Here is a 16,169-nt window from a genome sequence, read left to right on the forward strand (position 1 = left end):
TCCGCCTCCCCCCAGCCATCGCTCTTTCTCTCCTTCCCTCTTTCTGATTCCTTGTTTTCTCTTTTTCTCTCCAACCTCCCCCCAATCAACCTCAACAACATCATCCCACTTCAACGGCAGAGTGTGCGCCGTTAGTCACTCGTTCTTTCTTTTTAGACTTTTGTTTCTGCCCGGTGCGGTTCAATCTTCTTTGCTCTCACTCCATTCGGATTCCAAGACTCTCGTTCATACCCCCTTCCACGGTTGACCATGAAGTACAACTCTATCGCCCTGGCTGGGGCTTCGATGCTCCTGGGCCGTGCCATTGCTGCCGACTTGCCTGAGATTGCCATCAAGGTATGTGCACGGGGGAGACAAGGAACACGAGTGAACTGGTGTTGACTGTTTGATTGGTGTAGGGCAACAAGTTCTTCTATTCTAACAACGGAACCCAATTGTGAGTCTTCCTGCCAATTTGTATCGAAGGTGTCAGCCGTGACTAACCAATTCCAGTTACATGCGTGGTGTCGCCTATCAGCGTACGTCGATGGAGCATTGCGTCAAAAACTTACGAGGGGCGAATCTAACCGGTTTACAGAGGACTACACGGCCAATGGCACCTCCTCGGACAACAACGACTACATCGATCCCTTGGCCGATGCCACCTCTTGCAAGCGGGACATTCCCTACCTGCAGCAGCTCCGCACCAACGTGATCCGTACCTACGCCGTGGACCCCACCCAGAACCACGACGAGTGTATGACCGCCCTCGCCGACGCCGGCATCTACCTGATCACCGATCTGTCGTCTCCTTCCCAGTCCATCAACCGCAATGACCCCCAGTGGAACACTGCCTTGTACGACCGCTACACCAGTGTGATCGATGCCTTTGCCAACTACACCAACGTGATCGGCTTCTTTGCCGGTAACGAGGTCACCAACGACAACAACAACACTGATGCGGCTGCTTACGTCAAGGCTGCGGTCCGCGACATGAAGAAGTACATCAAGGCCAAGAACTACCGCACCACCCTTGGTATCGGTTACGCCACCGACGACGATGCCACCATCCGTGACGACCTCAAGGACTACCTTGTCTGCGGTGACTCCGAGGACATGATCGACTTCTTCGGTTACAACATCTACGAGTGGTGCGGTGACTCCTCCTTCAAGACCTCTGGATACCAGGCTCGTACCGAGGAGTTCAAGGACTACCCCGTTCCCGCTTTCTTCTCCGAGTACGGCTGCAACGACCCCTCCCCTCGTACCTTCACCGATGTCCCCGTTCTGTTCGGTAGCGACATGGATGACGTCTGGAGCGGTGGTATTGTCTACATGTACTTCCAGGAGGCCAACGACTATGGTCTGGTCTCGGTTTCCGGCAACAGCGTCAGCACCCTAAAGGATTTCTCCAACCTTTCGTCTCAGATGCAGAAGGCCACCCCTACCGGTGTGAACAGCAACAGCTGGTCCGCCTCCAACACCGCTACCAGCAGCTGCCCCACCGTTGCTTCGGCCTGGGAGGCTAGCAGCTCTCTGCCCCCTAGCCCCAACGACGCCCTGTGCGACTGCATGGAGGAGTCGCTGAGCTGCGTTGTCAAGGACTCTGTCTCCTCTTCCAAGTACGGTGATCTCTTCGACTACATCTGCGCTTTGAACGACGGCAAGTACTGTGCCGGCCAGGCCAGCAACTCGACCAGCGGAACCTACGGAGCCTACAGCGTCTGCTCGACCAAGCAGCAGCTGAACTTCGTCATGAACCAGTACTTTAGCGCCCAGGGTGCCTCGGCCAGCGCCTGTGACTTCAGCGGCAAGGGTACCACCACCTCTTCCCAGTCTCCCACTGGCACTTGCTCTTCCTTGTTGAAGGAGGCTGGTACTGGCGGCACTGGCTCCGTGACCTCTTCCCCCACTGGCGGCTCTGCTGCCAGCGCCAGCTCCAGCTCCTCCGAGGGTGCTGCTGGTATGGGTGTCAGCCCCATGGCTGTCTCTGTTGGCAGCTGGCAGCTGGGCGCTTACGCCGTGACTGCTGTGGGTGCTGCCCTCGGCATGATCTTGCTGTAAGCGCAAGACGGAACGGTGACTGGGTGGAGGAAGCAGCCAGAAAATGATTATAACTGTAACCTTTACCGTTGGATTCTTAGCCGTACATAATTGAACCGATTCTGTATACGTTCGTTTTTGAGATTGAATTGATGTGTTCATGTTTGTCCTAATCCTCTCATGCCAACTCATGTGCTTTGAGTGTAGTGTAGATGGATCTAGCCTAGATGAAACATTGGTTTGAAATCTCCGTCGTATGCGCTGTTAGTTAATCAGCATATCATCTGCTTGCGGCCCAACAGTGGGTTGAGGTGCATTTATCATGCAGCTGCAAGCCAACCGGCTCGGCGGGGCGATCCGAGGTCGGCGCGTGAGAGCGCAATCGCCGAGCGGTTCGATGGAGTCGCTTCGGCCACACAATCGGGATACCGAGAGAGGAGGGGAGATATAAATGGCTGCATTCTCGGAGAAGCTGGTTCAAGTAAATGTTTTTCAATTGTATAGAAAGATCAATAGAATAAAGAAAAGACCATGCCGGCCATGGGAAAATTCTTGAGTGGTGATGACCTCGAAAGAGCAGCCGCCGCCACCACCACCACCACCAACAGCACACCACTGCCGACCGAGCATCCAACCGCACCTTCATCCTCCCTCTCCTCCTCATCCTCATCAACACACACACTCGACCCGAACACCGATCCACACCAACCACAGCAACAATGGACCGTCCGCTCATTACTCTCCCTCCACTCCCCACCCCAAAAGGGCTACGAGCTCCCGTTCTGGCATAAAGCCATCATTCTCTTCATCGTGAGCTGGATGACCCTCGCCGTGACCTTCTCGAGCACGAGTCTCCTCCCCGCGACGCCGGAGATCGCGGCCGAGTTCGCCACAACCACGGAGATCATCAATGTCACCAACGCGGGCGTGCTGCTGGCCATGGGGTTCTCGTCGCTGATCTGGGGCCCCATGAATGCGTTGATCGGGCGGCGCGTGGCGTACCTGTTGGCGATCTCCGTGCTGTGTGGGTGTTCGGTGGGCGCGGCCGTGGCGGGCGATATGCGCGTGTTCACGGCGATGAGGGTGTTGGGTGGGTTGACCGGTACGGGGTTTATGGTGACGGGCCAAACGGTTTTGGCGGATTGTTGGGAGCCTGTAAGTTTCTTTATTTTCTTTGTGGTTTGAGCAAAAGGGCGAGGGGGTTGGGTCTCTGTATCCTGAAGTATATCCTGAACGGGGGCGATGGGGATATAGGAGATGATCTTCTAGCTTCATGCATAGCACTCATGGTATCGTTCTTTTGGTACGTCAACTGACACCCTCCAGACGGTCCGAGGTACCGCAGTTGGCTTCTTCATGGCAGGCACAGTCGCCGGACCAGCCATTGGTGAGTATACACTCCCTGCTGTCTCTGTCCGCTTTTCTAATGATAACAACAACAACAACCAGGCCCCTGCATCGGCGGCATCATCGTCACCTTCGCCAGCTGGCGCAACATCTACTGGGTGCAAGTCGCCATGACCGGCTTCGGGCTCGTGCTGGCCATCCTCTTCGTCCCGGAGCTGTCGTCGGTTGACGCCAAAAAGTCCATCACCCTCGAGGAAAAAGCCCCTGCGCGCCGTTCTCCCTCCGAGCAATTCAAGCACATCCTGCAGGCCTTCAACCCGATGCGCGTCTTCAAACTCTGGATCTATCCGAACATCTTCCTAGCTGTACGTTCATCTCCTTTTCCTCTCAGGAACAATCCTAACAAAAGAAAAGGACCTCACCTGCGGCCTCCTCTCGACCTTCCAATACGCGATCCTCACTTCCGCCCGCTCCATCTTCAACCCGCGCTTCCACCTCTCCTCCGCTTTGGTCAGTGGCCTCTTCTACCTCGCCCCCGGCGCCGGGTTCCTGGTCGGCAGCATCGTCGGCGGCCGCCTCAGCGACCGCACCGTGAAGCGCTACATCGCGAAACGCAACGGCACGCGCCTCCCGCAGGACCGGCTGAACAGCGGCCTGATCACCCTGCTGGGGGTGCTCCCGGCCGGCGCGTTGGTGTATGGGTGGACCCTCCAGGAGGGCAAAGGCGGGATGGCGGTGCCGATCATCGCGGCGTTCTTCGGGGGCTGCGGCCTCATGGGCAGCTTCAATGGGCTGAACACCTACGCGGCAGAGGCGCTGCCGCATCGGCGGTCCGAGGTGATCAGTGGGAAGTACATCATCCAATATCTGTTTTCGGCGGGGAGTAGCGCCGCGGTGGATCCGCTGATCGGGGCCATTGGGGTTGGGTGGACGTTTACGATTTGTGAGTTCTCTTCGGTGGGGGGTTTGGTTTTGGTGATAGGGTTGTTGCTGACTGTGGTGACTGTTCAGGCGTCTTCTTTTCGATCTTCGGGGGCGTGTTGGTGATGCTGATTACAAGGTGGGGGCTGGATATGCAGCGGTGGGTGCAGAGGAGGGTTGGGGCGGATCCGTGATTACTCCAAGTGGGTAATGAGGTTATGATTGATGATTGTTTATGATTTATTGGGTAATGTCTTGTGTTTGGGGGTGGGGATGAGATAGCGAGGGGTTGGGGGTGTTCTCCCAAGCATGAGCAGTGGTATAAAGAATAATATAGAGACTGCATATTGATCGTGATAGAGTTGACTTAGCTTGTTCATCTTGAATAAACAGGTTGAACGAGGGTCTAGCCGTTTGGTAAAAGGTAAGTATTGGTATGGTATGGTAGGATATACCGTGAACAAGGTGTGGACGCTAAGAACGAGAATTTTCCCCCAGATTTTTGAAAAGGATCAGTATCACAGAATATGCAACAAATGAAATGTTGAAGCAGAGTAGGCAGGTCTGAGGGATCTTCAACATGACTAAATCTCAAGAAAGGGAATGTAGATTGTAGCATAGATATTGCTCATCTTTATGGATCAGGGTTTTACCACGGAATTGACGGTATTATAGCGACGACCTATGGTCTGACCCGGCAAGTGGTTCCTTTGAGGATCGCTGTGGTGATGGATGATGGTTCGTATTGTGGGGATCTATTTTTTTGGGATTGGGCGGTATTCCCTCCGCAATCTGGCCTCCATCCGAAGCTCTCCGCGGTCATGTCTCCCCTAGATCACTACACTAGTGCATCAGGTATCATTCCCAGAGCCTCTACAGGTCAATGACTACTGGTCATCCCCTCATAACCCCCCTCATTCAGATACGTATCCACCTGCAGCATCCCCAGATCGAAATCACTCTGTGCCAGAAAGTCCTGCATCGTAGGTTCCATAAACGCCATCGCCGTCGTGAACCCCCCACTGCTGTCCCGGAGCTCCACGGGCAAGAACTCCTCGACCCCGGCCGCGGCGGCCGCCGGCCCACCATCCACCGTCGTCGACACCACCGCCGCATTCGCCACCCCGGGCCCGATCGCCGCCGTCGCCGCCGCGGCCGCATTCTGGCTCCGCCGGCGGTCGCTCAGGTACCGCCCCAGACACTCGTGGACCACCTTGAGGTGCTGGTAGAACTCCGACGCCGCCAGGTTCCCGTTCTCGCTCATCGAGCGGAGCACCTCCAGCCCGGTCTCGAACGAGTTCATGTCGGCGGCGCTCCCCATCGGCGTGAAGCTGGACATGGCGAGGACCAGGGCGGACGAGAACAGGTAGTGCGCGTGGAAGTAGCCGAACGTGGGCATGGAGCCGTTGATCCACCGTGTCAGGATGATGGAGTGGGTGTGCCGGGCGGCGTGGACGCACGCCTCCCCCAGCGTAAGCACGGGCTGGGAGATCTCCTCCGACGCGGGCTCGCTGAGCTTGATGAGGATGTGGAGGAGGGTGGGGCGCGTGGTGATGATGACACACTGAGTTGTGAGTTAGGTAGATGCAACCCAAGCCACCTCGGTGCACTGTGTACGTACCTGGTTGAAGGATAAATGCAACGATCCGACCGGTGTCCGACTCGTTTCCGGTTCCTCTTGGTTCAGACGTAGATGCTCCGGCAGCGTTTCCACCCAGTTCTTCAGCGCTTTCAGCAACTTCTGCACGCGCTGCAGAAACGTCTCGCTGTACTTGCGTCGACTGTACAGTTTGGCGATCGTCTCGCCAACAATCCGCGCTAGACTGATGTTCGCCTTCAAGTATTCCGTGTCCGAGAACTGCTCCTCGTGCAAGGCGATCGGAGTGATCGTCGACGGCATGTCCAGATGGATATCATCGTCCAGGATCTGAGACGGCACTCCCATCTTCGAGCCCCACATGCGATCGAAGATGTAGATCGTCCACCAGATACGCACGCGGTGCTGGCGTTCCACCGGGTCGATCAGCTGCGATTCGGGAATGTTGTGGTTCAGACCAATGGTCAATCCCAGCCGCATCGCGCTGCCGATCAGCACGTAGGCTGAATGCCTCCGGTTCAGGTAGTAGGAGAACAAAGACTGGATCATCAGCAGAGTCCCCGCAGCCTGGATCGAATGCATACCAGCAACAAGAGCGTCTCCAAATGGGCGATGCTCGTCCGCTCCGGCAGCACCTGCACGAGGCTGAGCGCACGCGCGAAATACTTGGTCCCTGGCACCCGCGACCCCGAGGAGGGCTCATTTCGCATGGAGTATGCCTCGCCAAAGGCGAAGAGCGCGAAGAACTTGCATTGGTGGACCTTGGCCTCGAAGTCGCCCGTCTGGTAGATCTCCTCGAGCTTCTCCGTCGTCGATTTGCGCAGGACCAGATGGTAAATGAACCCGATCTGCCGCAGGGCGATCTTCAGCAACAGCCGGGCCTGCTGCAGACTCGGCCAGCCAATCTCGCCCGCGGTGGCCGCACTGATGCTCTCGTCGTGGACGTACTGGGTGCGAGGGATGTGGGCGGTGGCGTTACTCCCAGTCAGGAAGCGCCGGAAGCGCGTCGCAAACGCGGTGCAGGCGGCCTCCCCAATGAAGATAGGCGGCGCGGAGGGATCGTAAGGATGGAACCAGGCGCGATCCCCGATTAAGGGATTGCGCACGTTGTTGGGATTCCCAGTTTCCAGGTCCGGGGCTTCTGCCGGCACTCGTGACGGCCCGCGCCCCGAGACGCCGCCCCCCTCTGGGTCCGCATCGGTCGGATGCTCCGGCGCTCGGGGCTGTTCGCGCAGACGCTGGTTCTCCGCTAGCAGGCGTTGCAAGAAGCTGCAATAGTGCTGGCATTAGATCAAACCCTGTGTAAACTGGAAGCGTGAGATGTGATGTGATGGAAAGTCCTCCCTCCCTACCTTTCGCTTACTTTCACCTGCCGATCGCGAGGCGTGTACTCGCATTCATCGGCACAGCCAACCTGCCGGCATTTGAGACACGGCTGACCCCCTGAGCATTTAATCTTGTGCGAATGGCAGCGCTGGCATCTAGATTGGCTCATCAGCCGATTTGCTGGGATGCCATCTGCAAGGGGGGGGAAGAGGAAGGAAAACATACGCGATGAATTTCGGCCGCTTGGGGATCTCGACCTCATCGGTCGTTCTGCTATGTTTTCTACGGTTCATCAGTCATGACGAGACAGAGGTAGTTGTCAAAAAAAGAAGTTAGAGGAATTTGAGATCGGTAGATGATCGTCATGTACGTGGTTGATAGTAGTTTCTTGAGTTTCAAGTTCGTACCGAGTAGTTCCTGCCAGTGTCCGGTTGGAAGGAGTTGAAGTTGAGTTCGGCCGGCAATCGATGAATTCTGCCGACCTTCCGGCCGATCCCCGATTAGGCATGAAGGCATTGGATGATGGATGGATGGATTTATGGATCGATGAATCAATGGAATGTTCGACTCCCGTCGGAAATGTACAATAGGTGAAGTTACTCGGCTTCCAACTTAGAATTAACTTTCAAGTATCCAGCTGCGCGTAGTACAGTCACCCCTTTGGGAATTCTGCAAGCTTTGTAACGGCCGTAAGTCGGGACTATTCGGTGATACTATTCAGTAAAACTGTGTGTGTATGTGTGTGTAAGTTATGTGATCTACAGCCGCGTTGGCTGGCTGGCTGGCTGTTGGTGTGGCTGGCTGAACTTTTATCTTTTGTACTGTACCTGCTCTATAGCAGCTCCAATATCTCGCCACCTTTGCAAGCACTCCCCCCCTTCTACGATGGAGATGATTTGGTGGTAGTTGTGGTAATTGTTGATTGTGGTGGTTCCACCTGGCAGTTCCCTCCCCCCCCCGCAGTCCGTGTGACTGCCCAGTGCCTATCAAATGTGGTGTCCAGATGTTTAGCTCTGCCCGTTCAGAGGCTCTCATCCCTGCACGGGAAACAATCCTTAACAACCTTGAAAATCCTAGTGAGTACTGACTCGCTCAGATTCTTGCTGCGCGACTCAAGGACGAATGCCATGGGCTGCCTTGCTTATTTAACCAGTTAATTGGGTCGGTTATAACCCAATTGCGAGTCCAGCGGATCGTCCCAGCTGGAAACTTTCCATACCCACTCACAGCACGCTCGGGTTCTCAGCCCGCCCATCACAGTTGGAATCCCCATGTGGTCTGCTTGGGTGTCGTAGATCCGACCATCGGGTGAAGAGCTCCTTCTTCCGGCTTGAGTGGTGATCGTCTTCTTTCAAGTGTGCGGATTCCTCTTCCGCTACGCTAGTAGACGGGTTTGGAATTGACCTGGTAACTTACTGAATAGTACCGAGTAGCAGATTCGGCCGATTCTCCCATGTCAATCGCCGAGTCAATGAATGCTCGGCCAGCGGGAAAATCCCTGGTTCTATCGGCGGGGGTGCTGCAACAAAATCAAGGCAGTCGTCGCAGATGACAAGCAACAATGGAAATGGCTCAATAGGAGAGGGGAAGGGAAAACTGAGCCCAATTTAATCCTCTGAATTCTTTCCTGGTCGCAATGGGGGTCTCCTTCATTTCGATCCCGAGAAGCAGAGAAGCAGAGAGGAAGAATGCCACAATCGCTTAAAATCAATTTTCCTAGGGCACTGGAAAGGGTAACCAGCCTCTCCACTGAGCTGAGCACTAGAGAGAATGAGCAAACGTCGAAGCTTCAAAGGCCTTGACGATCGTGGGTTCTGACCAATGGAGGAGGATCGGCGACGTGTTCGAGCTGGTGAGGATCAATTCAAGTTGAAAATGCAGATTTGCAGGCCTCGCTTTCGACGAGGTTCGTATTTCTCGACCTCCAACCGGACGGCAAGGAACTCTCTCTCTCTCTCCTGTCTTTCTCTCCGTCTCGCTCCCACCACTCACTCACTCTCCGACTCCTTCTTATCCTTCCTGTTCGGTCCGGCTTGGGTACCCCAATTCTCTCTTCAGTTCCCTCATCCCCTGATCCCCTCGCACCCTCTTGTCTCCATTCAACTTTCAGTTCAGGCACTTTGATGGGGAACCACGAAACCACAATAGGGAAACTCCAGGAGAATCTATGAGAAAGGCCCCGCCCAGACGTGGGTGAGTGTGATTGATTAGTCCCATATGTGTGGGGGCACCGTGACAATCATGGATGGAGTCTCCGCGGAATTCTTTTCCACGCCAAGTCAATCTTCCGCCAACATCAATCCCATCCATCTATGGTCAAGCGCACACCTGCTGGAAAGTAGATGCAAGAACCCGTCCTCCCAAAGGAGAGAGGTCGAAGAAACCAATATCATGGCTAGCAATAGCTCCGAAAGCCCACGCTGACTATCGCAGCATGAGAGGCGAACCAATGTGGCCCCCGCGCACAACGTGGCTGTCTGACTTGACCAGCTCTGGTGATGGCCGCCCAGGGCCCAGGCTTTTCTCACCTGTGTGAATTGGGCATGACTGTCTCCCTCCCCTCCCGTTCGTCTTCTGCTTCTTCTCTCCCTTGTTCTCCTGTCACTCCTTGCTACTTCTTCTGTTAATCAATCCTGTCTCTGCTTGCTTGGCAACGCTGACAAGAATTCAATCATTCTCATCAACTTCAGTTTCGTCTAGGTGCGGATGCCCACCTACAGGAGATCAGGGGTGTGCGGGCTGGTTCCCGCGTCGGCATGAGACACTCGGGGGAGTGCGTTTCTTCTCCAGGCTAGCCGTTGGCACAAGGGGCATGTTCAGGTATGCACTTCAATTGTTATTCAGAGTCAGAAGCTACTAGCTCGTCTCTCCTCTATGATCCTGACCTCTGATTAACGTGCGTCAATCTGCAGTTTCCACCGGTCGGGCGGGGCAGCTGGCTCACTATCGCCAGTCAGGCCATTTTCATCAACCAGGCCCGAGCCCGTATTCGAAACCTGAACACACGGGGTGATGGTCTGTTCGAAACGTCCTCAGTGGAAGGGTGTCAAAGTCACAAGATCACTGAGCTTTCCCGGGAGCCATGGTTGAAGGAGAGGAGGCGACGGCAACAAGCACGGTCAAAACTTAGTTCGCTACACCTCAGAGTGTCGACTCATCATCAGTTCTATTCAATTCTCCTGGTGTCCTGATCTCTCGCAAAATCGTCGTTAGGATCCTTTGCGCATCACAAAAAAGCCCCTGACTTACATGTTTCGTGACCGATGTGACCCCTTGGCTGGCCTTGCCCGTCATTTGTCACCCTCCGAAGTATGGTTAGTGATAGGGAATTGACACAATTAGATCGGATTCACTGGACTATGAGACCCTCCGGGTTGATAAGATCTGCTCCGCTAAGTCCTCTCATGATTGTTGACGATCGACTTTGCATTGACAGAAAGTGTTGGGGAGCCTCACGATAGCATCACACTTCAGAAAGCTAAAACGTCCTGTGACAGTTTGGGCTTTATGTTATATTCTTGATTTTCACAACACAAAAGTCGTGGGCTTCAAGCGAGCTCAACCACCTGCCATGGTCCCATTGACCATTGAGACGACGTAAGATATAACGAGCCCCGAGCAACGTGCCGCTGGCTCACGAGAAGACCAAGAAAAGTGCACATGCTTTATAAGTCGGTGTACCCTCGAGGAAGCAGGCCTCCGCAGCACGTATATTCAAATCATGACTTGTTCAGATGTTCGGATCATGCGTACGAGGTGATGATGTGTCTGGTCTGTCACAAAACGGTAGACGGGTCGGGTCAGTTGGGCTATCGTTTGCTCTCGGCTCGAAAGAAGCGACCATCAGCACACGGCTCTTCCGCTCTTTCAAATATCGACAGTCGCATATCTGGGGAAGGGGGCAGGCTTGTTGTGGGAGCTGTGACGTGGCCGCACCGGCTCTTTTCTCTGCTCAGCGTGACTGATGAAAACAAATTAGTACCCGAGCATCGGTTTGAAACATAAGCAAGACTTTCTCAATAACAGAGGTGGAACATGGAAAATAAGGAGAGGTGTATACCAGCGAGCGAACGGAGGCTCTCATCCTGTTACCTGCTCACATGGGGCAGAATGACCGCGACAAAATGAGCGTTGCTGTCTCAAGGCTATCAACACACTGTCCCTTCAACGCTGCCAGCCTACGCCATCGATTTCATCATCTTCCGCAGTCTCAACGGTCTGCGTGAAGATTCTGCCCTCATAGCCACGCCGCTGGTTTGTTGGGATGATGGGTTATCTCCCTCTGGGTGCCCCTTGTTGTCCTGTTCGCCACGAGACACTGATAGCCAACGGAATCTTTGCTGGATATTATCCCCGCCACCAATTCGAACACCAAAAACCTCGAGGGTATAGTGCCAGAAGCCGGTGGGTACAGGTGGCGTCGAGAAAAAAACATTCATCGAATCTGATAACCGAGATATTCAGCTGTATCTATTGAGTACTGAGACGGTTTTGCAATGCTGTCTGCGCGAGACAGCGGGTTATCCTTTGATCTTGGCATAACTGGAGCGAGCCCCTCTGCAGGACTAAGAGACGGTTCACATCCGACCAGACTTTTGTTGTGCAAAGATGGGCCTTGAATCCACAGGTTGCTGAAGGTCACAAAGAGATCAGGTGTCGGAAACCAGGAGAGATCGACTTCCTTTCCAACAACCATCGGTCGTACACCTTGACTCCAAATCGGAGACGATCGAGATGGCGGCCTCTCTGATCTGTTTTCCCCTCTTCATTTTTCCCCCAATTTTTTTTCTCTCACTCTTGCAGCAATGTCGAAATGTCGACCCCGCTTGTTATATCAATGGGCTTTCTTTTTTCCCCCCCTTTTTTTCAAATTTTTGTCATTCATTTCTGATGAATTTTGCCTCCTACGATTGCAGGGGGGAAATTGGGGGTTACCACGGTATACAACCCTTGGTTACGGTGCCAAACAATGGTGCTCGGGAGGCGCGAGCCGATTTCCGCCCAACTGTGGCAAGTACGCCCACCCGGCAGTCGTCTCCAGCCTACCACACTTCACCTTGGCTGGGTTCTGGGTCTCTTTCGACCAACAAGAGACCAGTGCTTTGTACCGGACGCTTTGTTACACCACCACCCCCAAAACAGCTTTGTTCCTATTGTTTGCCCCTGGCCTATAGTCCGTTTTTATACTTCAGTTTTGCCGGGTGTCATTCGCACTATCGTTACCGCCAGGTTACTAGGTCGCTGGGTTCGTCGGACTGTGTGTTATTGAGGGCCGAGACGAAGGGGCCGTGGTGGGATTCCCGGCTCGTCCTTGACCATGAGTGACAACAGCCGTCCCCCTCATTTCCCTTACCCTTCTCAGACTCCATCTTCGTCATCGGATTTGCTGGAAAGTGATTCCCAGTTTAGTCACCTGGGTACCTCGCTGAATCGCCAGCAACCTCATGGCCTTTCCGGCTCCTACGAAGTGGTGTATTCTGGCTTCTCTGAGAACCCATCGACTGGCTCGCAGCTCATCGAATGCGATCGCTTCGGAAGGGTGCGTATTCCTAGGTCGGCCACGTCGACTGCCTGGACCAGTAGCGGACGTGTTAGTCGAGCCTGCGAGAACTGTCGCGATCAGAAGGCCAAATGTAGTGGTCACCGCCCGACGTGTCAACGGTGCCAGGAAGCGGGCATCCGCTGCTCCTACGGTGACCGGAAGCGAGAAAAGGTGGCCAAGTGAGCGTTCCCAAACCCTGATGCAAACATTTCTCAAGTGTCTCTAACTTCGTGCGCACCAGGCAGCTTAATGACCTGACAACCCAGGTCAAGGCATATGAGGATCTGTTACGAGAGCTATCGCCCAGGCTGGACTCGGAAGCGGCGAGGCAAGTCGAGCAGTTTTTAACTGAAGTAAGGCTCTTTCATTATATTCAATGCATGGCTCCATTTACCATCTTCACTGCCCACGTGGTCATCTTCCCTGATCGGATATGGGTTTAGAGTTGTATTGACAGGATAAACACAGTCAAATATCGATGAGGACCTGCCTGTTGACCCTCAGGTAACAACGTCTGCATCAACAGCGCCAGTCACGAATGATGCGTCAGGGCCCAGTGTGACCCCGGCTCTCACGAGAGGTGCCCTGGACTACACTAGTGAAGATTTCGACCGACAGGCCATGGGGTTCGTGGGTGAACACTCTGAAATCGCATGGCTGTACAGATTGAAGCGACTCATACGGCGATCGAGCCCTGCTACAGAGAACCATGGCGACTCTATTGCTTCCGCGAGCTTCTACTTGGACGATTCAGAGATCCCTCTCATGAAAGATGTGGACCCAATCAAACGGCCCCCTCTTGCAATTGCTAAGCAGCTCCTGGACACCTACTTCACAGTCGTGCATGCATCCTTCCCGATAGTTCGCAGATCGTTTATCATGAGACAATTTACACTCTACTACAATTCTCCTTCCGTTGGGCCTGGGATTGGGCCTGGAAGGAAGTGGCTAGCCATGCTCAATCTGATCTTCGCGATTGCCGCCAAATACACCCACCCTCAACCCAGTGATGCTGAAGAGTGGCCTGATGACAGTGCTGTTTACTTCGCACGAGCACAGAAACTAGGCGTGATGGGAACGGTTTTATTAGAACATCCTGATTCGCAGCAGGTGCAGGTGGAGGGATTAACATCCTTTTACCTTCTGTCCATTGGGCAAGTGAATCGGTATTAACCTCCCTTGGTTTCCCCTCTGGCTTCGTTCATTTGTTTTCGATTGCTCGCTTTCTTGTTCATTTAACCCCTGCACATGATTGGGTACAGTGATAGTCTAATCGTGTGTGGCTCAGATCCTGGAAACTTTGTGGTTACGCCATCCGTTCGGCTCTAACCCTGGGATTCCACCTTCGAAACGAAAGCGACATCAGGAACGTCATGAAAGAAACGAAATATGCTGTTTGGTGGTCTCTTTATTTACTCGATTGCTCGCTTTGTGTTATGACTGGTCGCCCGCCTTGTATCAACGACCGATTCTGCACAACACCACTGCCGGTGCCCTTCACAGAAGAAGAGTTCGACGATAAGGAACAGCTAATCCTCCTTCCCGAAGTTCGGAATGCTCTCGTGAAATCTCTATGCCCCGGAAACCCACGGATTGTCGATGATAAAGGCTCGCCTGAAGCCCAAGTGCCCGACCAGGGTAACAAGAGCGAACAGGATGTGGCTGGTATCCTTGAGTCTCTAATCTCGATGCCCAATTCTGCCCTTTTCTTCCTGTATATCGTCGACTTAGCCGCCATTATGCATGAATCCGTTGAAGTTCTGTATGCTCCAGGGGCAGCTCGCAAGCCATTGCATGAGATCGAGGGAGCCATCTCTGCTTTGAACAGCAAGGTGGATGCTTGGCTTGCGAGACTCCCAGCGGCATTTCACTTGTCGCAGGGAACGAAGGCATTTCAGAGGGAGCGGACAAACTTGGCATTTCGCTTCTACAGTGCCAAGATTCTTATAACCCAGCCTTGCCTCAATCACCTTTCCCAGGCGACCGACGTCAATGAACTTCCGGGAAGCTTCTGTGAGATGATGGCAATGATGTGTGTGGAGTCGGCAGACCAGATGCTTGATCTGTTGCCCGATTCACCCGATCTTGCTTGGGTCTACCGGGTCTCTCCTTGCTGGTATCTTTTGCATTACCTAATGCAGTCGACTACGATCCTGCTCTATGCGTTACTGCTTGTAAAGAAGCCAGGAAGCGTTGAACATCGGAAAGTTCTTGAGCGACTGGAAAAGTCAGGCCGTTGGCTGACGGAGATGTCTCTGGAAGATCCGTCTGCTGAGCGGGCTTGGCTCGTGTGCGGAGAACTGATTTCCGAGAATGTCCCTGAACTCGAAACTGAGATTGGTGCTGATTCTAGATCGCAACTGACTGAGCGTCCTATGGTCGGCTTGCCTGCTGCGAAAACCCGTCCGTCTGACTGACTTTGCCGGTGGCCACTAGTGCTATCTTGATTTCACTGTGCTGAAAAGGACCAGAGAAAACCGATTGCTCCATGGAGACTCTATTCCCCACATCCTCTATCGGTCCTGCGGCTTCGGCTCTGCAACGGGATTACTTTTCTTTCCTAGTTGATTCAATCGCACCCTAACCCTACATATACCCCCTCATAGAATTGGAGAAGGTCTCATGTTGTCAGTTGATCTGATTTTGAGCCTTTAATACGTGCCGGGAAGGAAATCGTGAGAGCGGATATACGTTGCGCTTGCGGAGCCTACCGGTCTGTGCTTGTTGATGGTTCCTCTTTATCATCTGAGCAGAAAGCAAATACTCACTATAAAGCCCCTGACGTCTTATTCCAGAGTACAGTAATTAGACAGACATCAGATGATCAGTCACATCCAGATGCGGGAAGGTCCATCCCGGAATTCCTTTGACTAAATCCCAGCAGCGCGGATTGGGTTTCAGACGGTCCCAGCGATGTGGGTTGTTGGCCCATGCAAAGCAGAGTCTTGCTTCTTAGCTCTCATTCTTGGCCGACCATTGCCCCACGGTTCAATCACATCCCTTGGATTGAGTCCCGTCCTTGCTGGGTCATGTCTAACTAGCCCCATTCGGTAATGTGGCCCTTGAGTAGTGCTTGGTTGCTAATGAAATCAATCACTTAGCACCTTCATTGAGTCGTGCCCAATGTCGACCCCGTAAATCTACGGATTTCTTTTCCCTCTGAGAGGCGGTAAGAGGAAAGCGCAGTCACCAAGTTGAAACTCCGCGGAGATGTGCTGCCATGGCTTATGCACGGGGCCAGCGCCTGCATAGCTAATCCGATGCCTTATTGCTTGCCTCCCAGTCCAACGGTGGGCCCGATCTCACCCAGCTTGTGCCATTTGATTTGCTGGCAGTCAAATCCGTGGCAGCGGAAAGCCCATTCTAGTGGAATAGTTAAATGAACACTAGATTGCTTTTGGGCTGATCGTCCGT

General features: G+C 53.8%; 4 protein-coding genes across 4 annotated transcripts; 3 read left to right on the forward strand and 1 right to left on the reverse strand.

Moving 5' to 3' along the window:
* Nucleotides 1-249: 249 nt before the first annotated feature.
* BO66DRAFT_444152 (uncharacterized protein) lies at nt 250-2,043 on the forward strand (the record flags this gene model as incomplete). The annotated part of the gene is made up of 4 exons (XM_025651570.1): nt 250-336; nt 399-436; nt 493-518; nt 578-2,043. The coding sequence occupies 4 exons, from the start codon at nt 250-252 to the stop codon at nt 2,041-2,043; spliced, it is 1,617 nt and encodes a 538-aa protein (XP_025498121.1).
* A 477-nt stretch (nt 2,044-2,520) lies between these two features.
* Nucleotides 2,521-4,507, forward strand: BO66DRAFT_244095 (putative MFS transporter). Its single transcript, XM_025642893.1, has 5 exons — nt 2,521-3,177; nt 3,349-3,409; nt 3,472-3,734; nt 3,784-4,312; nt 4,381-4,507. Exons 1-5 carry the CDS (start codon nt 2,554-2,556, stop codon nt 4,482-4,484), a joined length of 1,581 nt encoding a protein of 526 aa, XP_025498122.1. The 5' UTR covers nt 2,521-2,553; the 3' UTR covers nt 4,485-4,507.
* A 303-nt stretch (nt 4,508-4,810) lies between these two features.
* Nucleotides 4,811-7,977, reverse strand: BO66DRAFT_385776 (transcription factor domain-containing protein). Its single transcript, XM_025646156.1, has 5 exons — nt 7,439-7,977; nt 7,240-7,368; nt 6,472-7,156; nt 5,912-6,427; nt 4,811-5,854 (listed from the first exon to the last, which is right to left on the reverse strand). Exons 1-5 carry the CDS (start codon nt 7,504-7,506, stop codon nt 5,171-5,173), a joined length of 2,082 nt encoding a protein of 693 aa, XP_025498123.1. The 5' UTR covers nt 7,507-7,977; the 3' UTR covers nt 4,811-5,170.
* Nucleotides 7,978-12,530: 4,553 nt separating this feature from the next.
* Nucleotides 12,531-15,172, forward strand: BO66DRAFT_336629 (putative C6 transcription factor; the record flags this gene model as incomplete). The annotated part of the gene is made up of 4 exons (XM_025644293.1): nt 12,531-12,934; nt 12,997-13,108; nt 13,224-13,921; nt 14,044-15,172. The coding sequence occupies 4 exons, from the start codon at nt 12,531-12,533 to the stop codon at nt 15,170-15,172; spliced, it is 2,343 nt and encodes a 780-aa protein (XP_025498124.1).
* Nucleotides 15,173-16,169: the final 997 nt, after the last annotated feature.

This window comes from Aspergillus aculeatinus, assembly GCF_003184765.1.
Source record: "Aspergillus aculeatinus CBS 121060 unplaced genomic scaffold BO66scaffold_84, whole genome shotgun sequence".
NCBI classification, from domain to species: domain Eukaryota; kingdom Fungi; phylum Ascomycota; class Eurotiomycetes; order Eurotiales; family Aspergillaceae; genus Aspergillus; species Aspergillus aculeatinus.

Bases quoted from the DNA above. Each gene is read 5' to 3' on its own strand.
- BO66DRAFT_244095 (XM_025642893.1), top strand. From the start codon at position 2,554: ATGCCGGCCATGGGAAAATTCTTGAGTGGTGATGACCTCGAAAGAGCA. The intron at 3,410-3,471 runs GTGAGTATACAC...AACAACAACCAG, and splicing joins AGTCGCCGGACCAGCCATTG to GCCCCTGCATCGGCGGCATC. The intron at 3,735-3,783 runs GTACGTTCATCT...ACAAAAGAAAAG, and splicing joins ATCCGAACATCTTCCTAGCT to GACCTCACCTGCGGCCTCCT.
- BO66DRAFT_385776 (XM_025646156.1), bottom strand. From the start codon at position 7,506: ATGAACCGTAGAAAACATAGCAGAACGACCGATGAGGTCGAGATCCCC. The intron at 7,157-7,239 runs GTAGGGAGGGAG...GCACTATTGCAG, and splicing joins CAGGTGAAAGTAAGCGAAAG to CTTCTTGCAACGCCTGCTAG. The intron at 6,428-6,471 runs GTATGCATTCGA...CTGATGATCCAG, and splicing joins TGGAGACGCTCTTGTTGCTG to TCTTTGTTCTCCTACTACCT.